This window comes from Nerophis lumbriciformis, linkage group LG27 (genome assembly GCF_033978685.3).
Source record: "Nerophis lumbriciformis linkage group LG27, RoL_Nlum_v2.1, whole genome shotgun sequence".
NCBI classification, from domain to species: Eukaryota; Metazoa; Chordata; class Actinopteri; order Syngnathiformes; family Syngnathidae; genus Nerophis; species Nerophis lumbriciformis.
The window spans coordinates 8,519,819-8,546,516 of record NC_084574.2 but is presented as its reverse complement, the minus strand read 5'-3'; the positions used below and the strand labels follow the sequence as shown (position 1 = coordinate 8,546,516).

General features: G+C 37.3%; 1 protein-coding gene across 5 annotated transcripts in view; it reads left to right on the top strand.

Moving 5' to 3' along the window:
- The window catches only part of inpp4b (inositol polyphosphate-4-phosphatase type II B), a 621,310-nt gene that overhangs the window by 397,626 nt on the left and 196,986 nt on the right, over positions 1-26,698 (top strand). For all 5 annotated transcript variants that reach the window (XM_061922950.1, XM_061922949.2, XM_061922951.2 and 2 more), the window contains one exon: positions 4,572-4,638. In XM_061922950.1, coding sequence (XP_061778934.1) covers positions 4,572-4,638 — 67 coding nt within the window. The remainder of the gene's footprint in view (positions 1-4,571; positions 4,639-26,698) is intronic.

The following is a 26,698-nucleotide window of genomic DNA, read 5'->3' as shown; positions in this document are numbered from 1 at the left end:
CAACCCATTAGTTTTCACCTGTCACGTCACGCACCTGTTTCACGTTTTGAGTCACGCACCTGTTTTCGTTAATCATGTCTGTAGTATTTAAGTTCATTGTTTTCAGTTTGTCTTTCTGGTGACATCCCGCATTTATGCTTCTGCACACTCTCCACACCCTTATGACCCTTGCTGCTCTTTTTTCATGCCGGTTCCATGCCAAGTAAGTTTTTGTTTATTAAGCCACAGTTAGTATTTTTTGTTGTTCATAGTTTCTGCCTTTGTGCAAGTATTTGTTTTCATAGCCAAGTCGTTTCTCCGCCACTGTGCGCGCTTTTTGTTTGTACATTTTTGTAGTTATAGTGTTTAAATAAATCATGTATTCACCTTCACGCCACATCTGGTCCAATTCACTTGCACCTCGGGAGAACAAACCAAGCCATAGTCCAAGTCTTGACACAAGCACTCAGGTCATCAAATCATCAAATCTCAGCAACAAGCTGTAATATCTTACTGAGATCATTTAGGACCAAAACCCTTAAAACAAGTAAAACACTCTAACATAAAATCTGTTTAAGGAGAAGAATGATCTTATCAGACAGAAAATAAGCAAATATCACCCTTATTTGAGATATTTCATCTTACTTAGATTTAACTTTTTGCAGTGAACTGAGTGTGTTTTTTTTTTGTTTTTTTTCCTGTGGAGGGAAATGCCAAACATCCTGTCCCTCATGAATATGTCTGACCCCTTTTGGAAAACAAGACGACCACCTTTCATCATGAGCCCATCAAACACACACTGACAATTACCAGGGGCCCTCTTGAACAGCTGGGGCCCTTTTTTTTTCTTTCTTTTTTTTTCTTCCCCCCCTCCTCATCTCGCCTGAAAGGTTCCTCCGTGTTATTGTACGCCGCCGAGTGTGAGTCGGGATCACTTTGCCCAGCCTGATGGATGAGGCCTGCTCGTCATTACGCTCCTCTCCTCTGACACGTCTGCCTTGCTCAATGACTCATGTTGCTGCCACGCCGCCGCAAAGATTGTGGCGTGTCACTATTTGTGTGGAGAGGAGCGCAGACTTAATGCATCGGCGTGTAGTCTCCAGCGACAGCGGCATAAAAACCCTGTCAGACGGGAGATGGATCGGATCTGGATGCCGGGTGTATTTATTGGGAGAGTTTAGTCCTGTCGGTGCAAAAAGAGCGACTCTGCTCAGGTAGCCGGGGTTAAAGTTCAAAGGTCCACAAATCCCCGCCGAAAGAGGGTCATGCAAGCGGCGCTAGACATTGAGCTAAAAGCCACGGGTTGTCAACTCATTGTCCAGCACGACTCTTAAAAGGGAACTGCCCTTTTTGTGGGGAATTTTGCCCATCACTTACAATCCTTATGTGACTTTTTGTGCCTTCTAAATAGTGAAAAATTGCTAGTAAGAGGCCACTAACAAAAAAAAAAAAAGTTAAAAGTACCAATCATTGTCACACACACACATACACACGAGGTGTGGTGAAATTTGTCCTCTGCATTTGACCCATCCCCTTATTCACCCCCTGGGAGGTGAAGGAGCAGTGAGCAGCAGCAGTGGCCACGCCCGAGAATCATCTTTGGTGATTTAACCCCCAATTTCAACTCTTAATGCTGAGTGCCAAGCAGGGAGGTAATGGGTCCCGTTTTTCTAGTCATTGGTATGACTCGGCCGGGGTTTGAACTCACGACCTACCGATCTCAGGGCGGACACTCTAACCACTGTTGCAGGTAAAGTTAAAGTACCAATGATTGTCACACACACACACACTAGGTGTGGTGAAATGTGTCCTCTGCATTTGACCCATCCCCTTGTTCACTCCCTGGGAGGTGAGGGGAGCAGTGAGCAGCAGCAGTGGCCACGCCCGGGAATCATCTTTGGTGATTTAACCCCCAATTCCAACTCTTAATGCTGAGTGCCAAGCAGGGAGGTAATGGGTCCCATTTTTATAGTCTTTGGTATGACTCGGCCGGGGATTTGAACTCACAACCTACCCATCTCAGGGCGGACACTCTAACCACCAGGCCACTGGTGCAGGTAATGGGTTAAGTTAAAGTTAAGGTACCAATGATTGTCACACACACACTAGGTGTGGTGAAATGTGTCCTCTGCATTTGACCCATCACCCTTGTTCACCCCCTGGGAGGTGAGGGCAGTGAGCAGCAGCAGTGGCCACGCCCGGGGAATCATCTTTGGTGATTTAACCTCCAATTCCAACTCTTGATGCTGAGTGCCAAGCAGGAAGGTAATGGGTCCCGTTTTTCTAGGCTTTGGTACGACTCGGGGATCAGGGAGTGTGGTTGGGGGAGGAGGCGTGGTTGGGGGCGTGGTTAAGAGGGGAGGAGTATATTTACAGCTAGAATTCACCAAGTCAAGTATTTCTTATATATATATATATATATTTATATATATATATATATATATATATGTATGTGTGGGGAAAAAAATCACAAGACTATTTCATCTCTACAGGCCTGTTTCATGAGGGGGGGTACCCTCAATCATCAGGAGAAAAAAAAAAATCTCCTGATGATTGAGGGTACCCCCCCTCATGAAACAGGCCTGTAGAGATGAAATAGTCTTGTGATTTTTTTTCCCACACATACATATATTGCGCTCTACTACGGTATCGAGCACTATTTTTTGGATAACCTTATTAAGACATATATATATATATATATATATATATATATATATATATATATATATATATATATATATATATATATATATAAGAAATACTTATATATTTCAGTTAATTCTAGCTATATATATATATATATATATATATATATATATATATATAAAAATAAAAGAAATACTTGAAATTCAGTGTTCATTTATTTCCACATATACACACACATAACACTCATCTACTCATTGTTGAGTTAAGTGTTGAATTGTCCATCCTTGTTCTATTCTCTGTCACTATTTTTCTAACCATGCTGAACACCCTCTGATGATGCATTGCTGTGTGGCACGCACAAAAGTGCTTTCATCAAATGCACTAGAGTCTGGAATCTTCCATCTCTCCCTAGCATGGCCCAAAACCGGTCAATCTTTGCTTCCTGAGGAAGATCTTCACTGCCAAGCACTTGGTACTCCACTACTTCTTCCCGGAGGCTATCCAGGTCCAATCGTAGCTGTGGCTTGGAACTTACAAGCGTATTTCTTCATCTTACTCGTCGTCGGCGTCGCCACGGCTGTATCTTCCTCGTTCTTCTGCTTCGTCTCCTTGTTGTGTGTGCAGTTGTGCACTGCACTCTCTAAAAGCCCTAGATGTTATTGTCACATATGCATGTACAGTAGATGGCAGTATTGTCCTGTTTAAGAGTGTCACAACATTGCTGTTTTTACGGCAGACGAACTGCTTTACGGTAGACGAAAACGTGACTGCTGTTGTTGTGTGTTGTTGCCACGCTGGGAGGACGTTAATGAAACTGCCTAACAATAAACCCACATAAGAAACCAAGAACTCGCCCTCGATCATTCTACAGTTATAACGTCATTGGGTAGGCACGCTGTTTATATTGTGGGAAAGCGGACGTGAAAACTGGCTGTCGACACGTCTCTCAGGTCCGCATAGAGCTGGAGGGGGCGTGGCCTCCAGCTCTGCCTGAATTTCGGGAGATTTTCGGGAGAAAATTTGTCCCGGGAGGTGTTTGGGAGAGGCGCTGAATTTCAGGAGTCTCCCGGAAAAACCGGGAGGGTTGGCCAGTATGGCTGTACATCAAGCAAGAATGGGAAAGAATTCCACCTGAGAAGCTTAAAAAATGTGTCTCCTCAGTTCCCAAACGTTTACTGAGTTTGTTAAAAGGAAAGGCCATGTAACACGGTGGTAAAAATGCCCCTGTGACAACTCTTTGAATTCTAAGTTAATTATTTATTTGCAAAAAAACAATGTTTCTCAGTGTGAACATTAAATATCTTGTCTTTGCAGTCTATTCAATTGAATATAAGTTGAAAAGGATTTGCAAATCTTTGTATTCTGTTTTTAATTACCATTTACACAACGTGCCAACTTCACTGGTTTTGAGTTTTGTATTAAGTTGCATTTTAATACTGTTATACAAGTGCAAAAAGAAGTGAAACACAAAACATGTACAATCAAACTTTATGGTGTATGTTAGTATCCTGTGCAAGATATCAGAAATGTGAAACAAATGTAATGAAAGGGCTCACATCCACACTCTCTTCACACACACACACACACACACACCTTAATTCAAATACAAGGCATGTCACATAGAGCATAAATGGCCCTGATTTTGGCCCCGCCCTCTCAGCCCTGCAGAGGGTTACTCACTTTGTTAGGTGTTTGAGGTGAAGGAGAAGTACAATGGCGAGTTGATGGAGGTGGTGGTAATGAACATCCCGCCACAGGGCAATCAGTGAGGTCACAGCAGGGCCTTTGGTGATTGCATCACGGGGCCAAAATGTCCCCGGTGCTCACCTTTTGTGTGCTTGATTTGAAAGGGTTCATTTTATTCGTCACTAAAGAAGTGTTGTTTTCGAAAGCTGTTGAAATATGTAAATATCACCGATGTGAACCTTGTTTTCTGTGCTTTGCAGTGTCCCTTGGTTTGTGATCCCACATCCCACGGCAGCACCGAGAGAGACCGCCTGCTGACAGGACCAGGTAAAAGTCATTATTTGTTTGCTGTGATGTCGTAATAATCGGATTGTTTTTTTGCGTGTAACATGTTGCGTCGACCACTTCTTCCTCCCAGGGAATCTAAGTTACTGGTCAATCCCAAGTTCTTTCGATGACTGACATGCTGAGTAAGAAGGACCATCAAGACAGAATTGGAATATTTTCAAGTTTTACTAAAGCTTTAGGAGGTCAACTTAACCAATACATTCATATCGGCTACTCTAGTTGATCTGGCATTCCAACGGAAAAGCCAACTCCTTTGCACACAAAGAAAACCCCCATCTCTCCCCCTCGCAACACTGATAAGGAAAGAGTGGGTGTTGTATTTCACATTCCAAGGGTTAAGACACTAAACAGATAATCTGAAGACAAAGAGAGACTGGTAGAATATACAAAGGAAAAGTACTAACTGATCAAACATGGCTATGTAAAAAGAAAGAACTCTTTAACATATATGCATACTCCACAAACACAACTCACATTTCAATACTTTTGCCTCGAACAAATAAGCTGACAAAGGCACTTTTGGTTTCAGGAGCCCCCTAATAACACAGTGATGAAAGAAAAGAGTACTGTCTGACACGGATATCGATCAGAAGAATCAGAATCAGAAGAGTTTTTATTGGCATTGTTTGAGAACGGGTTCACAAACTAGGAATTTTACTTGGCGCAATCGTGCAACATAAAACACGATAGGATATCGTTCAGATCATCGGGAATGGACTTTTGTTTCCTTTAAAGCTGAAGTGGGGCGGTGTTTGTTTTTTGGTGACAGCTCGTGGCCAGAATAATTCACAAAGTTAAACTCAGTAAGCTAAATGATACGGACACGTTCGTTACTGGATACTTTCTAATACGCTGCAAAACTAATAATGGCGTGAACGGTGTTACCCCCCACGAAAACATCGACCCTGAAGGGAACGTCTGCCCCTGTGCTCGTGGACGACGGTCTGCACCGGAGCCAAACAGCAGGACAGGTGTAACAACTACATTATTGCCTGTCACTCTTTATAACTCCTTGAGCAGATCTGTTCATTATTGAACTGTTTACCCTGACTTTGAAGCAAACGTTTGGTGAGGAGTGTTTTAAAGCAACACCTTGTTTAAAGTGTCACCTTTATAGTTAGTTTCGAAGCCCAAATAACTCCATATTGTGCTTCACGCACACTCTTTATTAACCAGTGGAATTGTCTTTTTTTTTGCCATTCTTCCCCGCCACAGATGAAAGAACGGTACCGGTACTTTTCAAAGGCAGTTTATTAGTACCGGTATACCGTACAACCCTAGTCTGCACATAGGGTTGTACGGATACCGGTACTGCGATGAGGTGGCGACTTGTACAGGGTGTACTCTGCCTTCCGCCCGAATGCAGCTGAGATAGGCTCCAGCACCCCCGCGACCCCGAGTGGGACAAGCGGTAGAAAATGGATGGATGGATAGATGGTATACAGGTATTAGTATAGTACCGCGATACTAATGAATCATATTCACTAGTATACTGCCTCTGAAAAGTACCAGATGTCTACACCTGATATCCACTGTAATGATACCAGTCAAGTCTATAGTGGATCTAACGTAATAGTGAGAGTCCACTCCATAGTGGATCTAACATAATAGTGAGAGTCCAGTCCACATTGGATCTAACATAATAGTGAGAGTCCAGTCCATAGTGGATCTAACATAATAGTGAGAGTTCAGTCAATAGTGGATCTAACATAATAGTGAGAGTTCAGTCCATAGTGGATCTAACATAATAGTGAGAGTCCAGTCCACAGTGGATCTAACATAATAGTGAGAGTCCAGTCCATAGTGGATCTAACATAATAGTGAGAGTTCAGTCCATAGTGGATCTAACATAATAGTGAGAGTTCAGTCCATAGTGGATCTAACATAATAGTGAGAGTCCAGTCCATAGTGGATCTAAAGTAATAGTGAGAGTCCAGTCCATAGTGGATCTAACATAATAGTGACTCCAGTCCATAGTGGATCTAACATAATAGTGAGAGTCCAGTCCATAGTGGATCTAACATAATAGTGTGAGAGTCCAGTCCATAGTGGATCTAACATAATAGTGAGAGTCCAGTCCATAGTGGATCTAACATAATAGGGAGAGTCCAGTCCATAGTGGATCTAACATAATAGTGAGAGTCCAGTCCATAGTGGATCCAACATAATAGTGAGAGACCAGTCCATAGTGGATCTAACATAATAGTGAGAGTCCAGGCCACAGTGGATCTAACATAATAGTGTGAGAGTCCAGTCCATAGTGGATCTAACATAATAGTGAGAGTCCAGTCCATAGTGGATCTAACATAATAGGGAGAGTCCAGTCCATAGTGGATCTAACATAATAGTGAGAGTCCAGTCCATAGTGGATCTAATATAATAGTGAGAGTCCAGTCCATAGTGGATCTAACATAATAGGGAGAGTCCAGTCCATAGTGGACCTAATATAATAGTGAGAGTCCAGTCCATAGTGGATCTAACATAATAGTGAGAGTCCAGTCCATAGTGGATCTAACATAATAGTGAGAGTCCAGTCCATAGTGGATCTAACATAATAGTGAGAGTCCAGTCCATAGTGGATCTAACATAATATTGTGAGAGTCCAGTCCATAGTGGATCTAACATAATAGTGAGAGTCCAGTCCATAGTGGATCTAACATAATAGTGAGGGTCCAGTCCATAGTGGATCTAACATAATAGTGAGAGTCCAGTCCATAGTGGATCTAACATAATAGTGAGAGTCCAGTCCATAGTGGATCTAATATAATAGTGAGAGTCCAGTCCATAGTGGATCTAACATAATAGTGAGAGTCCAGTCCATAGTGGATCTAATATAATAGTGAGAGTCCAGTCCATAGTGGATCTAACATAATAGTGTGAGAGTCCAGTCTATAGTGGAACTAACATAATAGTGAGAGTCCAGTCCATAGTGGATCTAACATACTAGTAAGAGTCCAGTCCATAGTGGATCTAACATAATAGTGAGAGTCCAGTCCATAGTGGGGCCAGCAGGAGACCATCTCGAGCGGAGACGGGTCAGCAGCGCAGAGATGTCCCCAACCGATGCACAGGCGAGCGGTCCACCCCGGGTCCCGACTCTGGACAGCCAGCACTTCATCCATGCCCCCCGCCCCCTGGACTCTCACTATTATGTTAGATCCACTATGGACTGGACTCTCACACTATTATGTTAGATCCACTATGGACTGAACTCTCACTATTATGTTAGATCCACTATGGACTGGACTCTCACACTATTATGTTAGATCCACTATGGACTGGACTCTCACACTATTATGTTAGATCCACTATGGACTGAACTCTCACTATTATGTTAGATCCACTATGGACTGGACTCTCACACTATTATGTTTTAAGTACACTAAGATTTGTTGTTAAAATAAAGCCAATAATGCAATTTTTGTGGTCCCCTTTATTTAGAAAAGTACCGAAAAGTATCGAAATAATTTTGGTACCGGTACCGAAATATTGGCACACAAACTGTTGTTTATATCTTTGTTAAAGTGTTACTTTGAACATCCTTCTTCTTCCAAAGGTCACACAATGTTGCTCTTAATTCAATTAAAACGGCGCTGCCCTTTCAAAGCCCTTTTAGACATCTCACTTCGGGGCCAGAATCCACTATTTTTCTAATTTACCTTTCAATTAAATGGGGACGTTTCGGCGTTTTGGGGGGGTGGGGGGTAAGTGACATTTAGCAAAAAGTTAAAGTACCTCCGTCAGCAGCGAGGGGAGGAGACACTGCCCTGACGCGTCATGGCGATTAGCAGACGCTCGCAGGTGCACATCTGCAGCCCGTCCAGGCAGCCAGATTGCAATTTAGTCCTCCGCTTTTATTACCTTTCATGCATGCGGAGCGCGAGGCGTGAAGCTCGGGAAGTGATTTGCTAAAGAGGTGTAAGGACGAGCAATGGCGGGCGGCAGTGGGAGGAGTTCAGGGGTTAATCTGCTCCGAGCAAGTGTCTTCCTCTCTCCATTACATGTCTTTCTTTCCAGGCCCCGCCCACCCTGTGTGTCCTCTGCTCTGTTTACTTTTCATTCTGCTTTGCTTCAAAGCCCCACTTTTCATTCAGACATAATTAAGATTTCACTTTGATTGATTTTTTTTGTTTTTTTACTTTGACTTTGATTGCAAGCATATGGCATTTAGGAACCAAACAACCGCTCACACCTCCACTTTCTCACGTATGCTTGGAAATTTCAAACATTTCGATTAATCTCTTTTGTGGTGTTTTCAAACAAAAGCGTGAAGTAAAGCAACCGTCGACGATCACGTTTTCCCATCCAGGCTGGAAAGTTCAGGGTCATAACGTAACAGGAGGGTGGATAAGGAACAAGCGAGTTGCAATATAAAAGGCCTCAATGATCAAAGTCAGACCCGGGCAAAATGCATCATTTTTTTAGACCTTTAACATCCAAACTGTAGCCGCCATTATGATGTGCAGTGCTGTTTTTAAATGACCGTAAGTCTTGAACTATAGAAAGTATTTTAATGGTCGAAATCTGTTGATATCATAAATCCCACGTAAAAGAGGTGTGACGTTCATATGTTGTTAATATTCAGTGTTTTATTGTTCATAGTTGATATCATAAATCCCACGTAAAAGACGAGTGACGTTCATATGTTGTTAATATTCAGTGTTTTATTGTTCATAGTTAATATTGTAAATCCCGCATAAAGGAAGAGCGACGTTCATATGTTGTTAATATTCAGTGTTTTATTGTTCATAGTTGATATTGTAAATTCCATGTAAAAGAAAAGCGACATTTATATGTTGTTAAAATTATTTTTTTTGTTCATAGTTAATATTGTAAATCTCACGTAAAAGAGGAGCGACGTTCATATGTTGTTAATGTTTAGTGTTTTATTGTTCATAGTTGATATTGTAAATTCCACGTAAAAGAGGAGCGACAATCATAATGTTGTTAATGTTTAGTGTTTTATTGTTCATAGTTGATATTGTAAATCCCACGTAAAAGAGGAGCGACGTTCATGTGTTGTTAATGTTTAGTGTTTTATTGTTCATAGTTAATATTGTAAATCCCACGTAAAAGAGGAGCGACTTTCATATGTTGTTAATATTCAGTGTTTTATTGTTCATAGTTAATATTGTAAATCCCACGTAAAAGAGGAGCGACGTTCATTTGTTGTTAATATTCAGTGTTTTATTGTTCATAGTTGATATTGTAAATTCCACGTAAAAGAAAAGCGACATTTATATGTTGTTAAAAAAAATAATTTTGTTCATAGTTAATATTGTAAATCCCACGTAAAAGGGAAGCAACGTTTATATGTTGTTAATGTTTAGTATATTATTGTTCATAGTTGATATTGTAAATCCCACGTAAAAGAGAAGCGCCGTTTATATGTTGTTAATGTTCAGTGTTTTATTGTTCATAGTTAATATTGTAAATCCCACGTAAAAGAAGAGAGATGTTCATACTGTTAATATTCAATGTTTTATTGTTCATAGTTGATATTTAAATCCCACGTAAAAGAGAAGCGACATTTATGTTGTTAATGTTTATTGTTCATAGCTAATATTGTAAATCCCAAATAAAAGAGGAGCGATGTTCATATGTTGTTAATATTCAGTGTTTTATTGTTCATAGTTGATATCGTAAATCCCACGTAAAAGAGAAGCGACGTTCATATGTTGTTAATGTTTAGTGTTTTATTGTTCATAGTTAATATTGTAAATCCCCCGTAAAAGAAGAGAGATGTTCATAATGTTGTTAATATTCAATGTTTTATTGTTCATAGTTGATATTGTAAATCCCACGTAAAAGAGAAGCGACATTTATATGTTGTTAATGTTTAGTGTTTTATTGTTCATAGTTAATATTTTAAATCCCACGTAAAAGAAAAGCGATATTTATGTTGTTAAAAGTTTTTTTTTTTTTTGTTCATAGTTAATATTGTAAATCCCACGTAAAAGGGAAGCGACATTTATATGTTGTTAATGTTTAGTGTTTTATTGTTCATAGTTGATATTGTAAATCCCACGTAAAAGAGGAGCGACGTTCATATGTTGTTAATATTCAGTGTTTTATTGTTCATAGTTGATATTGTAAATCCCACGTAAAAGAGGAGCGACGTTCATATGTTGTTAATATTCAATGTTTTATTGTTCATAGTTGATATTGTAAATTCCACATAAAAGAAAAGCGACATTTATATGTTGTTAAAATTATTTTTTTTGTTCATAGTTGATATTGTAAATCCCACGTAAAAGAGAAGCGACGTTCATATGTTGTTAATGTTTAGTGTTTTATTGTTCATAGTTAATATTGTAAATCCCACGTAAAAGAGGAGCGACATTCATATGTTGTTAATATTCAGTGTTTTATTGTTCATAGTTGATATTGTAATTCCCACGTAAAAGAGAAGCGCCGTTTATATGTTGTTAATGTTTAGTGTTTTATTGTTCATAGTTAAAATTGTAAATCCCACGTAAAAGAGGAGCGACGTTCATATGTTGTTAATATTGACTGTTTTATTGGTCATAGTTAATATTGTAAATCCCACGTAAAAGAGGAGCGACATTCATATGTTATTCATATTCAGTGTTTTATTGTTCATAGTTGATATTGTAAATCCCACGTAAAAGAGGAGTGACGTTCATATGTTGTTAATATTCAATGTTTTATTGTTCATAGTTGATATTGTAAATTCCACATAAAAGAAAAGCGACATTTATATGTTGTTAAAATAATTTTTTTTGTTCATAGTTGATATTGTAAATCCCACGTAAAAGAGAAGCGACGTTCATATGTTGTTAATGTTTAGTGTTTTATTGTTCATAGTTAATATTGTAAATCCCACGTAAAAGAGGAGCGACATTCATATGTTGTTAATATTCAGTGTTTTATTGTTCATAGTTGATATTGTAAATTCCACGTAAAAGAGGAGCGACAATCATAATGTTGTTAATGTTTAGTGGTTTATTGTTCATAGTTAATATTGTAAATCCCACGTAAAAGAGAAGCGACGTTCATATGTTGTTAATATTCAATGTTTTATTGTTCATAGTTAATATTGTAAATCCCACGTAAAAGAGGAGCGTAGTTCATATGTTGTTAATATTCAATGTTTTATTGTTCATAGTTGATATTGTAAATCCTACGTAAAAGAGGAGCGTAGCTCATATGTTGTTAATATTCAGTGTTTTATTGTTCATAGTTGATATCGTAAATCCCACGTAAAAGAGAAGCGACGTTCATATGTTGTTAATGTTTAGTGTTTTATTGTTCATAGTTAATATTGTAAATCCCACGTAAAAGAAGAGAGATGTTCATAATGTTGTTAATATTCAATGTTTTATTGTTCATAGTTGATATTGTAAATCCCACGTAAAAGAAAAGCGACATTTATATGTTGTTAAAAAATATATATTTTTGTTCATAGTTAATATTGTAAATCCCACGTAAAAGGGAAGCGACATTTATATGTTGTTAATGTTTAGTGTTTTATTGTTCATAGTTAATATTGTAAATCCCACATAAAAGAAAAGCGACATTTATATGTTGTTAAAAAATATATATTTTTGTTCATAGTTAATATTGTAAATCCCACGTAAAAGGGAAGCGACATTTATATGTTGTTAATGTTTAGTGTTTTATTGTTCATAGTTGATATTATAAATCCCACGTAAAAGACGAGCGACGTTCATATGTTGTTAATATTCAAAGTTTTATTGTTCATAGTTGATATTATAAATCCCACGTAAAAGAGAAGCGACGTTCATATGTTGTTAATATTTAGTGTTTTATTGTTCATAGTTAATATTGTAAATCCCACATAAAAGAGGAGCGACGTTCATATGTTGTTAATATTCAGTGTTTTATTGTTCATAGTTAATATTGTAAATCCCACGTAAAAGAGGAGCGACGTTCATATGTTGTTAATATTCAGTGTTTTATTGTTCATAGTTGATATTGTAATTCCCACGTAAAAGAGGAGCGACGTTCATATGTTGTTAATGTTTAGTGTTTTATTGTTCATAGTTAATATTGTAAATCCCACGTAAAAGAGGAGGGACGTTTATATGTTGTTAATATTCAGTGTTTTATTGTTCATAGTTGATATTGTAATTCCCACGTAAAAGAGAAGCGCCGTTTATATATTGTTAATATTCAGTGTTTTATTGTTCATAGTTAATATTGTAAATCCCACGGAAAAGAGGAGTGACGTTCATAATGTTGTTAATATTCAGTGTTTTAGTGTTCATAGTTAATATTGTAAATCCCACGTAAAAGAGTAGCGACATTTAGATGTTGTTAATGTTTAGTGTTTTATTGGTCATAGTTAATATTGTAAATCCCACGTGAAAGAGGAGCGACGTTCATATGTTGTTAATATTCAGTGTTTTATTGTTCATAGTTAATATTGTAAATCCCACGGAGAAGACGAGCGACGTTCATATGTTGTTAATATTCAATGTTTTATTGTTCATAGTTGATAAATATTTTTTTGTGGTCCCCTTTATTTAGAAAAGTATTGAAAAGTATCGAAATACATTTTGGTACCGGTACCAAAATGTTGGTATCGAGACAACCCTCTGATGGTTATGTAGCAACAGCTATGATATCAGTCAATCATTAAACAGCAGTATGGATTATCTTCTCTACTTTATTGCAACAATCACCACCCAGAGAATAAAAGCATGTATTTGCTGCATGCTGCACTGCAGCCCACCTCCCACTTATGTCCCACTCTCTCATTGGAGTTTCATTCCCCGGTGGATGCATGTGACAGACTTCCTGTCCATCGGCCATGAAAGGAGCGGCGGGCGGCTTCCTTCGGTGTCCGCTGCCGGCGTGCAGATAAGAAACATCAGTGCGCTTTGGTCCACATTTGCTTTGGCGCTTTTTTAAGGAAGCAGCGAGAAGAGCAGCAATTTTAAACGTGGGGGGGAAAAAACTCCCCCCGAAAAAAAACATATTGAAAATGGAAATAGACCAAGATGACAATGTGTGAAGTTATAATTGTTTCTACTATGTTAGTCTGTTATAGTTTTTATGTTGTTAACTAGTTATTATTCATAACCGGCCCCCATTATTGTTCTTTTTTTAAATGTTTTTATTTTATTTTTTATAAATGCTGTGTTGAAAATGTGAATGAGGGATTTCTAATCACTGCTATGTTGGAATTCTTATTAATATTGATACTGTTGTTGATATTATTCATTTTTGTTAAACTACTTTTGGATTGTTTTGTGTCATGTTTGTGTGTCTGTGTTGATTGCTATTCTGAATATTTCTAGTTTTGGAATTGGTATTGTATTATTATGGTATTATTGTGTCTTATTTTGTTGGACTGATTCATACAAACATTAAAAAAATAACTAAAATAAATAACAGCTCCCCCATATTGTTTTTTTAAAATGTTGTTATTTTATTTTTTATAAATGGCTGTGTTGATAATATGAATGAGGGATTTCTAATCACTGCTATGTTGGAATTCTTATTAATATTGATACTGTTGTTGATATTATTAATTTTTGTTTAACTACTTTTGGATTGTTTTGTGTCATGTTTGTGTGTCTGTGTTGATTGCTATTCTGAATATTGCTGCTTTTGGAATTGGTATTGTATTATTATGGTATTATTGTGTCTTATTTTGTTGGACTGATTAATACAAACATTAAAAAATAACTAAAATAAATAATAGCTCCCCCCTATTCTTTTTTTTTTTAAATGTTTTTATTTTATTTTTTTATAAATGGCTGTGTTGATAATGTCAATGAGGGATTTCTAATCACTGCTATGTTGGAATTCTTATTAATATTGATACTGTTGTTGATACTATTCATTTTTGTTAAACTACTTTTGGATTGTTTTGTGTCACGTTTGTGTGTCTGTGTTGATTGCTATTCTGAATATTGCTGGTTTTTTGAATTGGTATTGTATTATTATGGTATTATTGTGTGTTATTTTGTTGGACTGATTCATACAAACATTTGAAAAAAAAAAGTAAATAACAGCTCCCCCCTTTTCTTTTTTTAAATGTTTTTATTTTATTTTTTATAAATGCTGTGTTGATAATGTGAATGAGGGATTTCTAATCACTGCTATGTTGTAATTCTTATTAATATTGATACTGTTGTTGATACTATTCATTTTTGTTTAACTACTTTTGGATTGTTTTTGTGTCATGTTTGTGTGTCTGTGTTGATTGCTATTCTGAATATTTCTAGTTTTGGAATTGGTATTGTATTATTATGGTATTATTGTGTGTTATTTTGTTGGACTGATTCATACAAACATTAAAAAAATTAATAAAATAAATAACAGCTACCCCCTATTCTTTTTTTAAAATGTTTTTGTTTTATTTTTTATAAATGGCTGTGATGATAATGTGAATGAGGGATTTCTAATCACTGCTATGTTGGAATTCTTATTAATATTGATACTGTCGTTGATACTATTCATTTTTGTTTAACTACTTTTGGATTGTTTTTGTGTCATGTTTGTGTGTCTGTGTTGATTGCTAATCTGAATATTGCTGGGTTTTGGAATTGGTATTGTATTATTATGGTATTATTGTGTCTTATTTTGTTGGACTGATTAATACAAACATTAGAAAATAACTAAAATAAATAACAGCTCCCCCCTATTCTTTTTTTTTTTTATGTTTTTATTTTATTTTTTTATAAATGCTGTGTTGATAATGTGAATGAGGGATTTCTAATCACTACTATGTTGGAATTCTTATTAATATTGATACTGTCGTTGATACTATTCATTTTTGTTAAACTACTTTTGGAATGTTTTGTGTCGTGTTTGTGTGTCTGTGTTGATTGCTGTTCTGAATATTGCTGGTTTTTGGAATTGGTATTGTATTATTATGGTATTATTGTGTGTTATTTTGTTGGACTGATTCATACAAACATTAAAAAATAACTAAAATAAATAACAGTTCCCCCTTATTCTTTTTTTAAAATGTTTATTTTTATTTTTTTTTATAAATGGCTGTGATGATAATGTCAATGAGGGATTTCTAATCACTGCTATGTTGGAATTCTTATTAATATTGATACTGTCGTTGATACTATTCATTTTTGTTTAACTACTTTTGGAATGTTTTGTGTCATGTTTGTGTGTCTGTGTTGATTGCTGTTCTGAATATTGCTGGTTTTTGGAATTGGTATTGTATTATTATGGTATTATTGTGTGTTATTTTGTTGGACTGATTCATACAAACATTAAAAAATAACTAAAATAAATAACAGTTCCCCCTTATTCTTTTTTTAAAATGTTTATTTTTTTTATTTTTTATAAATGGCTGTGATGATAATGTCAATGAGGGATTTCTAATCACTGCTATGTTGGAATTCTTATTAATATTGATACTGTCGTTGATACTATTCATTTTTGTTTAACTACTTTTGGAATGTTTTGTGTCATGTTTGTGTGTCTGTGTTGATTGCTGTTCTGAATATTGCTGGTTTTTGGAATTGGTATTGTATTATTATGGTATTATTGTGTGTTATTTTGTTGGACTGATTCATACAAACATTAAAAAATAACTAAAATAAATAACAGTTCCCCCTTATTCTTTTTTTAAAATGTTTATTTTTTTTATTTTTTATAAATGGCTGTGATGATAATGTCAATGAGGGATTTCTAATCACTGCTATGTTGGAATTCTTATTAATATTGATACTGTCGTTGATACTATTCATTTTTGTTTAACTACTTTTAGATTGTTTTTGTGTCATGTTTGTGTGTCTGTGTTGATTGCTATTCTGAATATTTCTAGTTTTGGAATTGGTATTGTATTATTATGGTATTATTGTGTGTTATTTTGTTGGACTGATTCATACAAACTATTCTTTTTTTTAAATGTTTTTATTTTATTTTTTATAAATGGCTGTGATGATAATGTGAATGAGGGATTTCTAATCACTGCAATGTTGGAATTGTAATTAATATTGATACTGTTGTTGATATTATTAATTTTTGTTTAACTACTTTTGGATTGTTTTGTGTCATGTTTGTGTGTCTGTGTTGATTGCTATTCTGAATATTTCTAGTTTTGGAATTGGTATTGTATTATTATGGTATTATTGTGTGTTATTTTGTTGGACTGATTCATACAAACATTAAAAACATAACTAAAATATATAACAGCTCCCCCCTGTTGTTGTTTTTTTAATGTTTTTATTTTATTTTTTATAAATGGCTGTGTTGATAATGTGAATGAGGGATTTCTAATGACTGCTATGTTGGAATTCTTATTAATATTGATACTGTTGTTGATATTATTCATTTTTGTTTAACTACTTTTGGATTGTTTTGTGTCATGTTTGTGTGTCTGTGTTGATTGCCATTCTGAATATTGCTGGTTTTTGAAATTGGTATTGTATTATTATGGTATTATTGTGTGTTATTTTGTTGGACTGATTCATACAAACATTAAAAAAAATAACTAAAATAAATAACAGCTCCCCCCTATTATTTTTTTAAAATGTTATTTTATTTTTTATAAATGGCTGTGTTGATAATGTGAATGAGGGATTTCTAATGACTGCTATGTTGGAATTCTTATTAATATTGATACTGTTGATATTATTCATTTTTGTTAAACTACTTTTGGATTGTTTTGTGTCATGTTTGTGTGTCTGTGTTGATTGCTATTCTGAATATTGCTGGTTTTTGAAATTGTTATTGTATTATTATGGTATTATTTTGTTGGACTGATTCATACAAACATTATTAAAATAAATAAAATAAATAACATCTAGAGCAGGGGTCCTCAAGTACAAATCTTGAAGGTCCACAAATGTTTTTTTGAAACAGGCTGGGTCCGTTTATTATCGGTCAAGCTTATATAATAGCAGGAGGTAGGTAGTTTAACATTTTCTTAAAATTAACAAAAATAAAATAAATATCCAATAAAATACATGAAATATTTTCTTTGAAACAAAAATAAATAAGAACTTTGAAAAAATGTGTCCTCTGCATTTGACCCATCCCTTGATCACCCCCTGGGAGGTGAGGGGAGCAGTGGGCAGCAGCGGCGCTGCGCCCGGGAATCATTTTTGGTGATTTAACCCCCAATTCCAACCCTTGATGCTGAGTGCCAAGCAGGGAAGAATGCTGGTATGAGCTTTTAAACATAACCTGTTAACTGCTGCCAATCAAATGGTGAATAAGATACTCTTTAGGGTTCATATGTTTGTAAATCTGACTGTGTTGAAGTCAGTGCCTCACCAGCCATCAACCTCACCGCACGTTACTGCTCTGTTGCTATTTGTTGTTGTGTCATAGATTTAACAAAAATCTTGCTTGATGTTTCATATGGCTTTTTCAGCCTCGTGATTTCTTTTTTTCTTAGCTCTGAATCATGAGGAAATGTCTCTTCAAATTCGCGGTGCTCTTTCAGATAGTGACGTTTCAGATTTTCACTTTTCACCAGAGCAACAGTAGTGTTGCATAGTAGACACATTGGTCTGGTACTTGCAGTAGGTAGGATGAAAACATATTGCTCTGTCCATTCTTCCTTGAAACGTCGGTTTTCCCTGTCCACCTTTCTTTTACCAGCCTGAGCCAACTTGGAGCATGCCATTGTGATTTGATTCACATTCAGTGACTGACAAGTGAACAGTTAGCGAAGTAGCGATACGAGACAACTGTGTGCCTGCAGCGAAAGGTTCCATGCACTGTGCACATGACCCAGGTGGTAACAGCCTATCAGCGCGTCGTTGTGAAAGAGATGGCAACCCATACCCCGGAATTAGCCAATCAGAGTGGCGTTCTCTCGCTCTCACTCCGTCTCTCTCTCTTTCTCTCTCTGAGAGAGAGAGAGATATAGAGAGAGAGAGAGAGAGAGAGAGAGAGAGAGAGAGAGAGAGAGAGAGAGAGAGAGAGAGACGGAGTGAGTGAGACACGAGAAGTGTAAACGAAATGTGGAGATATTTGACTAAAAACAACAAAGAACGTTGACTTGCGCTAGCGATAACTCACAGATAAATACAATTATTATATTTTTTTATAACAATTATAATTATAATAATAAAAACATTTTTTTTTTTTTTTTTTTTTTTTTTTTACTATAATTCGTGCTGGGTCCGGACGGACACGTCGCTGGGTCCGGACATGGACCGCGGTCCGCCTGTTGAGGATCACTGATCTAGAGAACGCCAAAAGTGTGCAAAGCAGTAATCAGAGCAAAGGGTGGCTATTTTGAAGAAAGTTAAAAAAGTTAAAGTACCAATGATTGTCACACACACACTAGGTGTGGCGAGATTATTCTCTGCATTTGACCCATCACCCTTGATCACCCCCTGGGAGGTGAGGGGAGCAGTGGGCAGCAGCGGTGGCCGCGCCCGGGAATCATTTTGGTGATTTAACCCCCAATTCCAACCCTTGATGCTGAGTGCCAAGCAGGGAGGTAATGGGTCCCATTTTTATAGTCTTTGGTATGACTCGGCCGGGGTTTGAACTCACAACCTACCGATCTCAGGGCGGACACTCTAACCACTAGGCCACTGAGTAGAATATACAAATTATTTCACCTTTTTTTGTTAAGTATGTGGCACTAAGTGATTTGATTAAAAACTCTAAGGTCAGAAAACTCGATTTAAATACTGTTTATAGACTCATTTTTTTGTGATGTCAAGGTTTTCCATGTATTTCTATGCAGCATGCGATATTTAGTTACACCAGCAGGGGGCGCTTGGTGCCGTTGGTATCAGTAGCTGGCGCTGTAGAAGAAGTCTGTCAGTACGTCATATGAAAAAAAGCAGGTGCATCAAGCTCCGGTTGTAACGCTGTTTTAATTGTTTTGCAGGTAAGCTGGTTTGCATATAACACATACAAGCAGTAGAATCATTTATTCTGTACCTTTTAGAGTAAGCAATGTTAAGCTAAGGTCTGTTTTGTTAATTTTATGAGTTAAAAACGAGTCACATTCAGGGTTATTTTCTAAGATGGCGGACGTTGGTCCGACGGTAACCACGGTGACGAATTGATTGATTGATTGATTGATTGAGACTTTTATTAGTAGATTGCACAGTGAAGTACATATTCCCTACAATTGACCACTAAATGGTAACACCCCAATAAGTTTTTCAACTTGTTTAAGTCGGGGTCCACGTCAATCCATTCATGGTGTATAAAAATACAGTTAGCTTTAGTTTAAGAGTAAGTTCACGACATAAATCCTCGGAGATACTTGAAAATAGGGTTTTAAATGCCATTTATGTTTCAAGGACATGCTAAACGAACTTTTGAGTGGTGTATTGATCACACACTTGTCAACCTTGAGACCTCCGATTTCGGGGGGTGGGGGTTGAGGCGGGGTTAAGAGGGGAGGAGTATATTTAAATGATAATAAATGATAAATGGGTTATACTTGTATAGGCGAGGGCGGACCTACGTCACTTCCGCCTGCCAATCCCCTAGCAACCGGTCGCCATATTGAATTTGTTGAAAACAAACCAGCTCACAGCGAACACAGCATTGACAGAAAAGGCATTTAACGAGGTTTCACGGCATTTTAAACTGTTCTAAATGGCGTATGATTATGTAAATAGTCTTTCCAGTGAGGCTAGGTTAAGATACGAGTTAAAATGTTCTGTAGTTGGATTAAACGACTGCCCTTACCGCCTTCCAGCAGATGCGTGGACTGATAACCCTACACAATGGCCGGACATGGAATTTGGAAATCTTTATGTCTACCTCACAAGCGCACCAGGTCGGTTGTTAGCTTCGGTTGTTATATAACGAATAAATCACATAAAAATTGTTAAATCACCCAAGGTATGTTGATAAATGATAATAAGGATGACGGTGGCTACCAGTATCTGTATATTTATTATATCTGTAGAGAGCTCATTCAAATTCAGTTCAGTATTATGATTTATTATTTGCTGAATTACTGTTCCTTTTTTTAACTGAATTATTTATTTAAAATTACAGGCGTTTTTGCAGCAGGCTCAATGTTTTCACACTCATTTGTCCTTTCCGTTAGATCACTGAAAGGTAGTCGTTTCCCACAGTGTTTCTTTGTACTTTTTGAGTTCTCTGCTGCCAATTCACGCTTTGAAGTTGTCAGTTGATGTCGCTCGTAACTGTCCATCCTATGGGATGCCTTCTTTCCACTCTGTGGCAGGTGAGGTAAGATGGATGGTGCATAATCAGGGTGCATGGGATTCTTTACAGGTCGTCCTGAGAGGGAAAAAATGAAAAAATGTTGAGAGATTTGAGGGCTACAACTACAAGTAATGTTTGATTACAACAAAGGAGACTTGCAGACAGCATTTTACGACTGTCTTGAAAAGTTGATTAAATGGCAACATGAAAATTATAGGGTTTATTGGTTTTTAAAAACCCAACCGTTGAGTGCAAATTTATATGAAACCGGTTTTCGAAAATAGCCTTTATACCGTATGTTATTGTTGTGCAACAACAACAACTTCAGCTGTCGAACGTTATTCAGTAAAAATTCAACGGATTCAACATTAGCATGGACGGTATAGCCAAGTTGTGGTTAAGAAGGTGGATTTTTGTTCCTTATATTTACCAGAAACGAAGTGATCCGAACCCACGACCCGGGATTTTGGGGGACTCCAGTGAGAACCGTCCTCGTTTTCCCGGTGTAAAGCTGCGAGCCATTTGTCTCGTCTCTGTGGGCTTTTAGCACGCTTTGGCAGAACAAAATACGACCTTTGTTTTACCTGTTTCCAGTTGTGGTTTGCACAACCAAAAACAACACAGTTTTTGGGCATTTTGGAGGCAGAATGACGGGTTTAATCAGCGCAGGTCGACAGGTTAAAGAGTAATGGTGACGGTTTGTTTTCAACGCCAGTCAGGTTGCTATGGCTCGAAGAACCCGTATGTAGCTCAGTTGCCCGGATGTCGGCCCTGCCCTATAGCGCTTTTCTACCTTCAAGGTACCCAACGCGCTTTGACAGTATTTCCACATTCACACACTGATAGCGGGAGCTGCCATGCAAGGCGCTAACCAACAGCCATCAGGAGCAAGGGGTGAAGTGTCTTCTTTTGCGGGGCTGTCAGGGCGGAGTTTCTTAAATGCCTCAAATGTCCGGCATTTTGAGTATTGTTTACACAACGTGCAGTACGCTACTTAGTATGTCCGTGTGGAAACTCGTTCGGTACACTTCAGCACCGAAACGAAACCCCTGTACCGAAACAGTTCGATACAAATACACGTACCGTTACACCCCTATTATTTTGATTATTGTTTCTCAGCTGTTTGTAAATGTTGCAGTTTATAAATAAAGGTTATAAAATACAAAAAAACATAGCATCTGCGTATGCGCATAGCGTAGATCCAACGAATCGATGACTAAATTAATCGCCAACTATTTTTATAATCGATTTAATCGATTAGTTGTTGCAGCCCTAATATATATATATATATATGTATATTTGGAATATTTGTAAAATTGTTCAACTCCAGACATTGTATTTTGTAGAAGAAGTCTGTCAGTAGTAAAAAAGCAGATGCATCAAGCTCCGGTTGTAACGCTGCGTTAATTGTTTTGCAGCTTGATCCTGAAAAATAAATGTGTCGCACATCGAAAGAGTCGGCCCATCTTTCGAGCAGTGTAACAAGTACATAACTCCACATGTGTTCATACATAGTTTTGATGTGACAATCTACAATGTAAATAGTCATGAAAATATAGAAAAGGCATTGAATGAGGAGAAGGTGTGTCCAAACTTTTGGCTTATATCATTAGCAGGAACACAGTGTAGAGTACCGTATTTTCCGCACTATAAGGCGCACCGGATTATAAGGCGCACCTTCAATGGATGGCCTATTTTAAAACTTTGTTCATATATAAGGCACACTGCATTATAAGGCGCATAGAATAGACGCTACAGTATAGGCTGGGGTTACCTTATGCATCCATTAGATGGAGCTGCACTAAAGGGAATGTCAACAAAACAAATAGTGATTGTACTGACACTTCTACTCTGTTCAACAACCCACTGTTCCAGTTTGTCCTCCAACTGTAGCCATCTCGCTTTGTTCCCTCGGAAACTGTTTAGTCTTCTTTACTTGGCGCACGTCATCATGTTGCTTCCTCCACTTCCGCACCATTGATTCGTTAATGTTAAATTCTCTCGCTGCTACTCTATTCCCACTGATCGCCTTGAGTTTAAACTCTGCGTCGTAAGCTTGTCTCTTAATAGGAGCCATTTTTGGGTCTTTACATAAAGTTTAGGTCTCGCAACAACGGTAAGCAGCCGCCGACTTCATTTTCCCCCGTAGAAGAAGAAGCGCTTCTTCTTCTACGGTAAGCGGCCGTAGAAGGGGGAAAATAAAGTCGGCGTAGTTACCGTAGTTGCGAGACCTGTTGTGGCTCAATATTGGTCCATATATAAGGCGCACCGGATTATAAGGCGCACTGTCAGCTTTTGAGGAAATTGGAGGTTTTTAGGTGCGCCTTTTAGTGCGGAAAATACGTTAACTAAATCATTGCGATACTGCCTCAATAAAATGCGATTGTTAGGAACTACTTTTTCTTCCGCCTGTCTGCCATTTGTTTAAGTTAAGTTAAAGTTAAAGTACCAATAATAGTCACACACACACTAGGTGTGGTGAAATTTGTCCTCTGCATTTGACCCATCCCCCTTGTTCACCCGCTGGGAGGTGAGGGGAGCAGTGGGCAGCAGCGGTGTATCATTTTTGGTGATTTAACCCCCAATTCTTAACCCCTAATTCCAACCCTTGATGCTGAGTGCCAAGCAGGGTGGTAATGGCTCCCATTTTTATAGTCTGGTATGACTCGGCCGGGGTTTGAACTCAGAACCTACCGATCTCAGGGCGGACAACCTAACCATTAGGCCACTGAGTTTATTTACTGGCATTTTGTCATGATCTGTGGTCTAGATCAGTGTTTTTCAACCTTTTTTGAGCCAAGGCACATTTTTTTCATAAAAAAAAATACGGAGGCACACCCCCAGCAGAAAAGGTTAAAAAATTAACTCCACCAGGTTGTCGTGCCTTATTTTGAGTTTGTTGTTTGTTTGTAGTGCTTTAGTTCCTGTCTTGCGCTGTTATTTTGGTGACCGTTCCTGTTTTGTTGGTGTTCTCCTGTAGCAGCTTCACGCCTTCCTTTGAGTGGTATTGCCCGCACCTGCTTTGTTTTCGCAATAAAGACTTTTTAAGTTGTGCGTACACCATCCTTCTTTGTGGGGACATTGTTGATTGTCATGTCATGTACGGATGTGCTTTGTGAACGCCGTCTTTGCTCCACACGCTGTAAGTTTTTGCTGTCATCCAGCATTCTGTTTTTGTTGACTTTGTAGCCAGTTCAGTTTTTCTTTTGTTTTACATAGCCATCCCTATGCTTCAGTGCCTTTTCCTAGCGGGACTTGCCTTTTGTTAATTTTTGGTTTAAGCGTTACATACCTTTTTACCTGCACGCTGTCTCCCGCTGTGCTCTGCATATTGGGATCACGACAAACCATCCTCGACGCGTTCCGACTTCTACAAAGCAATGAACTACCTGCTGCCACCTACAGATATGGAGTATTACTTAGTTACCATGCCAATCTCTACACAGCACAGGCACTAGACAACAGCACATTATTATGATTATTGATTTGCAAAAAATATTTTTTGGACCAATTAGGTGAAGTTGCATAATTTCTCACGGCACACCAGACGATATCTCACGGCACACTAGTGTGCCGCGGCACAGTGGTTGAAAATCACTGGTCTAGATCATGTTTTGTTTAGTTATGTTCTGTTAGTTTTTGTGCACTTCCCTGAGTTTGTTTTGGTTGCCATGGTTGCTGATTATGTTCACCTGTCTCTGATTAGTGTTCGGCCGCACACCTGCTACCCGAGCACTAATCAGAAGCATTATTTAAGCCTGCCATTGCCGATCAGTCGACCTGATGTCATTGTTTCATGCAATGCCATAGTTCATGCTGTTTGTTCGCTTCATGCCACGTCCACGTGAGTTTTATTTGCTTCATGCAACCCTGCTACTTCAGTTGTTTGGTTCATGCCAAAGTTACGTGTTTATTTCTTGTCCATAGTCCATGCTAATAGTAGCATTAGCTTCGAGTGCGACTTGTTGTCCGTTTTTTTGTACTACTTTGATATTTTGTGGAATAAATAACGTTCCAACCTGCACGCCATGTCCAGAGCGGGAGAACAAACCCAGCCCTGACACATTTAAAATGAGTCATTCAGTATGACAAAACAGCAAGTGTGTGTATCCTTTTATTGTCGGCTATTTGGAAACACTACTTTCAGAGTTCTAAATAAATAAGAGATCAGATTCAGTGCAAAAAAAAAAAATGCCATTGTTTGTTTCACCCTGTGATTTAAAATAATTTGAAGAGGTTTCATTAAGAATACACTGCTTGTTCACTCTTACCAGACACTTCAGGTCCATTTGCACATGTAATCGGATCGGTATCGCCAATACCGGCCTGAGTGTTACCCTGTATCGCACTGCAAAAACTGAAATCTAAATATCTCAAATAAGGGTGATATTTGCTTATTTTCTGTCTGATAAGATCATTCTTCTCACTAAGCAGATTTTATGTTAGAGTGTTTTACTTGTTTTAAGGGTTTTGGTCCTAAATGATCTCAGTAAGATATTACAGCTTGTTGCTGAGATTTGATGAGCTATATTGAGTAAAACATGCTTGAAACTAGAATATCAACTGTTGCAAAGCTGTGTCATCAACACTCACAAGTATAAAACTACTTTTTTAAAGTAATCATTTCTTACTTCAAGCATGAAGAAAAAAAATCATGATGGCGAGCGCGTATCATTATGTCAAGATAATGGCACTAGCATTTACTTCATTTAAGAATATTTTTCAACATATTGAGCAAAAAGGTCTCTTTTTTTTTCTACCAAGAAAAGTGCACTTGTTATTAGTGAGAATATACTTATTTTAAGGTATTTTGGGGTTCATTGAAGTTAGCTAATTTTACTTATTTTGGAAAGTTTTGACAAGCCACATTTTCATGTTCTATTGGCAGATGATTTCGTTAGTTCAAATAAAATACCCCTAATTTTTTTCTTGTTTTTTCTTGTTTTTGAACACTGACTTTTGACAGTGCGGATTGGAAGGGAAACATATTGTTATTGTTATCACACTGCAAAAAGTCAGTGTTGAAAAACAAGAAAAAAAAAATACAAAAATGAGGGGTATTTTATTTGAACTAAGCAAAATTATCTGCCAAAAGAACAAGAAAATTTGGCTTGTCAAGAATTTCCCAAACAAGTAAAATTAGCTATCTTCAATGAATCCAAAAATACCTTAAAATAAGTATATTCTCACTAATAACAAGTGCACTTTTCTTGGTAGAAAAAACATTTATGAGACTTTTTTTGCTCAATATGTTGAAAAATATTCTTAAATGAAGTAAATGCTAGTGCCATTATCTTGACATAATGATATGCGCTCGGCATTACATTTCTTGAAACCAGCAAACTTATACTAAAAACTAATTTATTGTTCTTAATGGAAATTCAACAAGGCAACCGCTTGTTACTTTCGTGGTCTCCTAGCCGCTCAGGCAAATCATATGGTCTAAAAATAAATTTTTCCATCGATAACATGACATCATCGCGCCAAGTGCGTGCTCTTTCAGTCAATTAGTGCGCATATATACAGCCCGGCCCCCGGCCCAATTTTTTTTAATTGTAATTCTGAAGAATTTATCTGAATGTGCATGAACTATTTCTGTTCAAAATGGTTATAAATGTCACATGTTAAATGTTTAAATATTAGTTTACTGTACTGTGCCAACTGTACTACTATATGAGTACCTATTTTCTATTGTTTCATTGAAAATAAAACAGCAAAGTCCATTTGGCTGTCATCCGTTTTAATTATGAGACACAATTGTGTCAAAGTCATGATTTTTTTTTTCATGCTTGAAAAAGGAAATTAAAAAAGCAGTTTTATACTTGTGAGTGTTGATGACACAGCTTTGTTTTACTCAATACAGGTCATCAAATCTCAGCAACAAGCTGTAATATGTTACTGAGATCATTTAGGACCA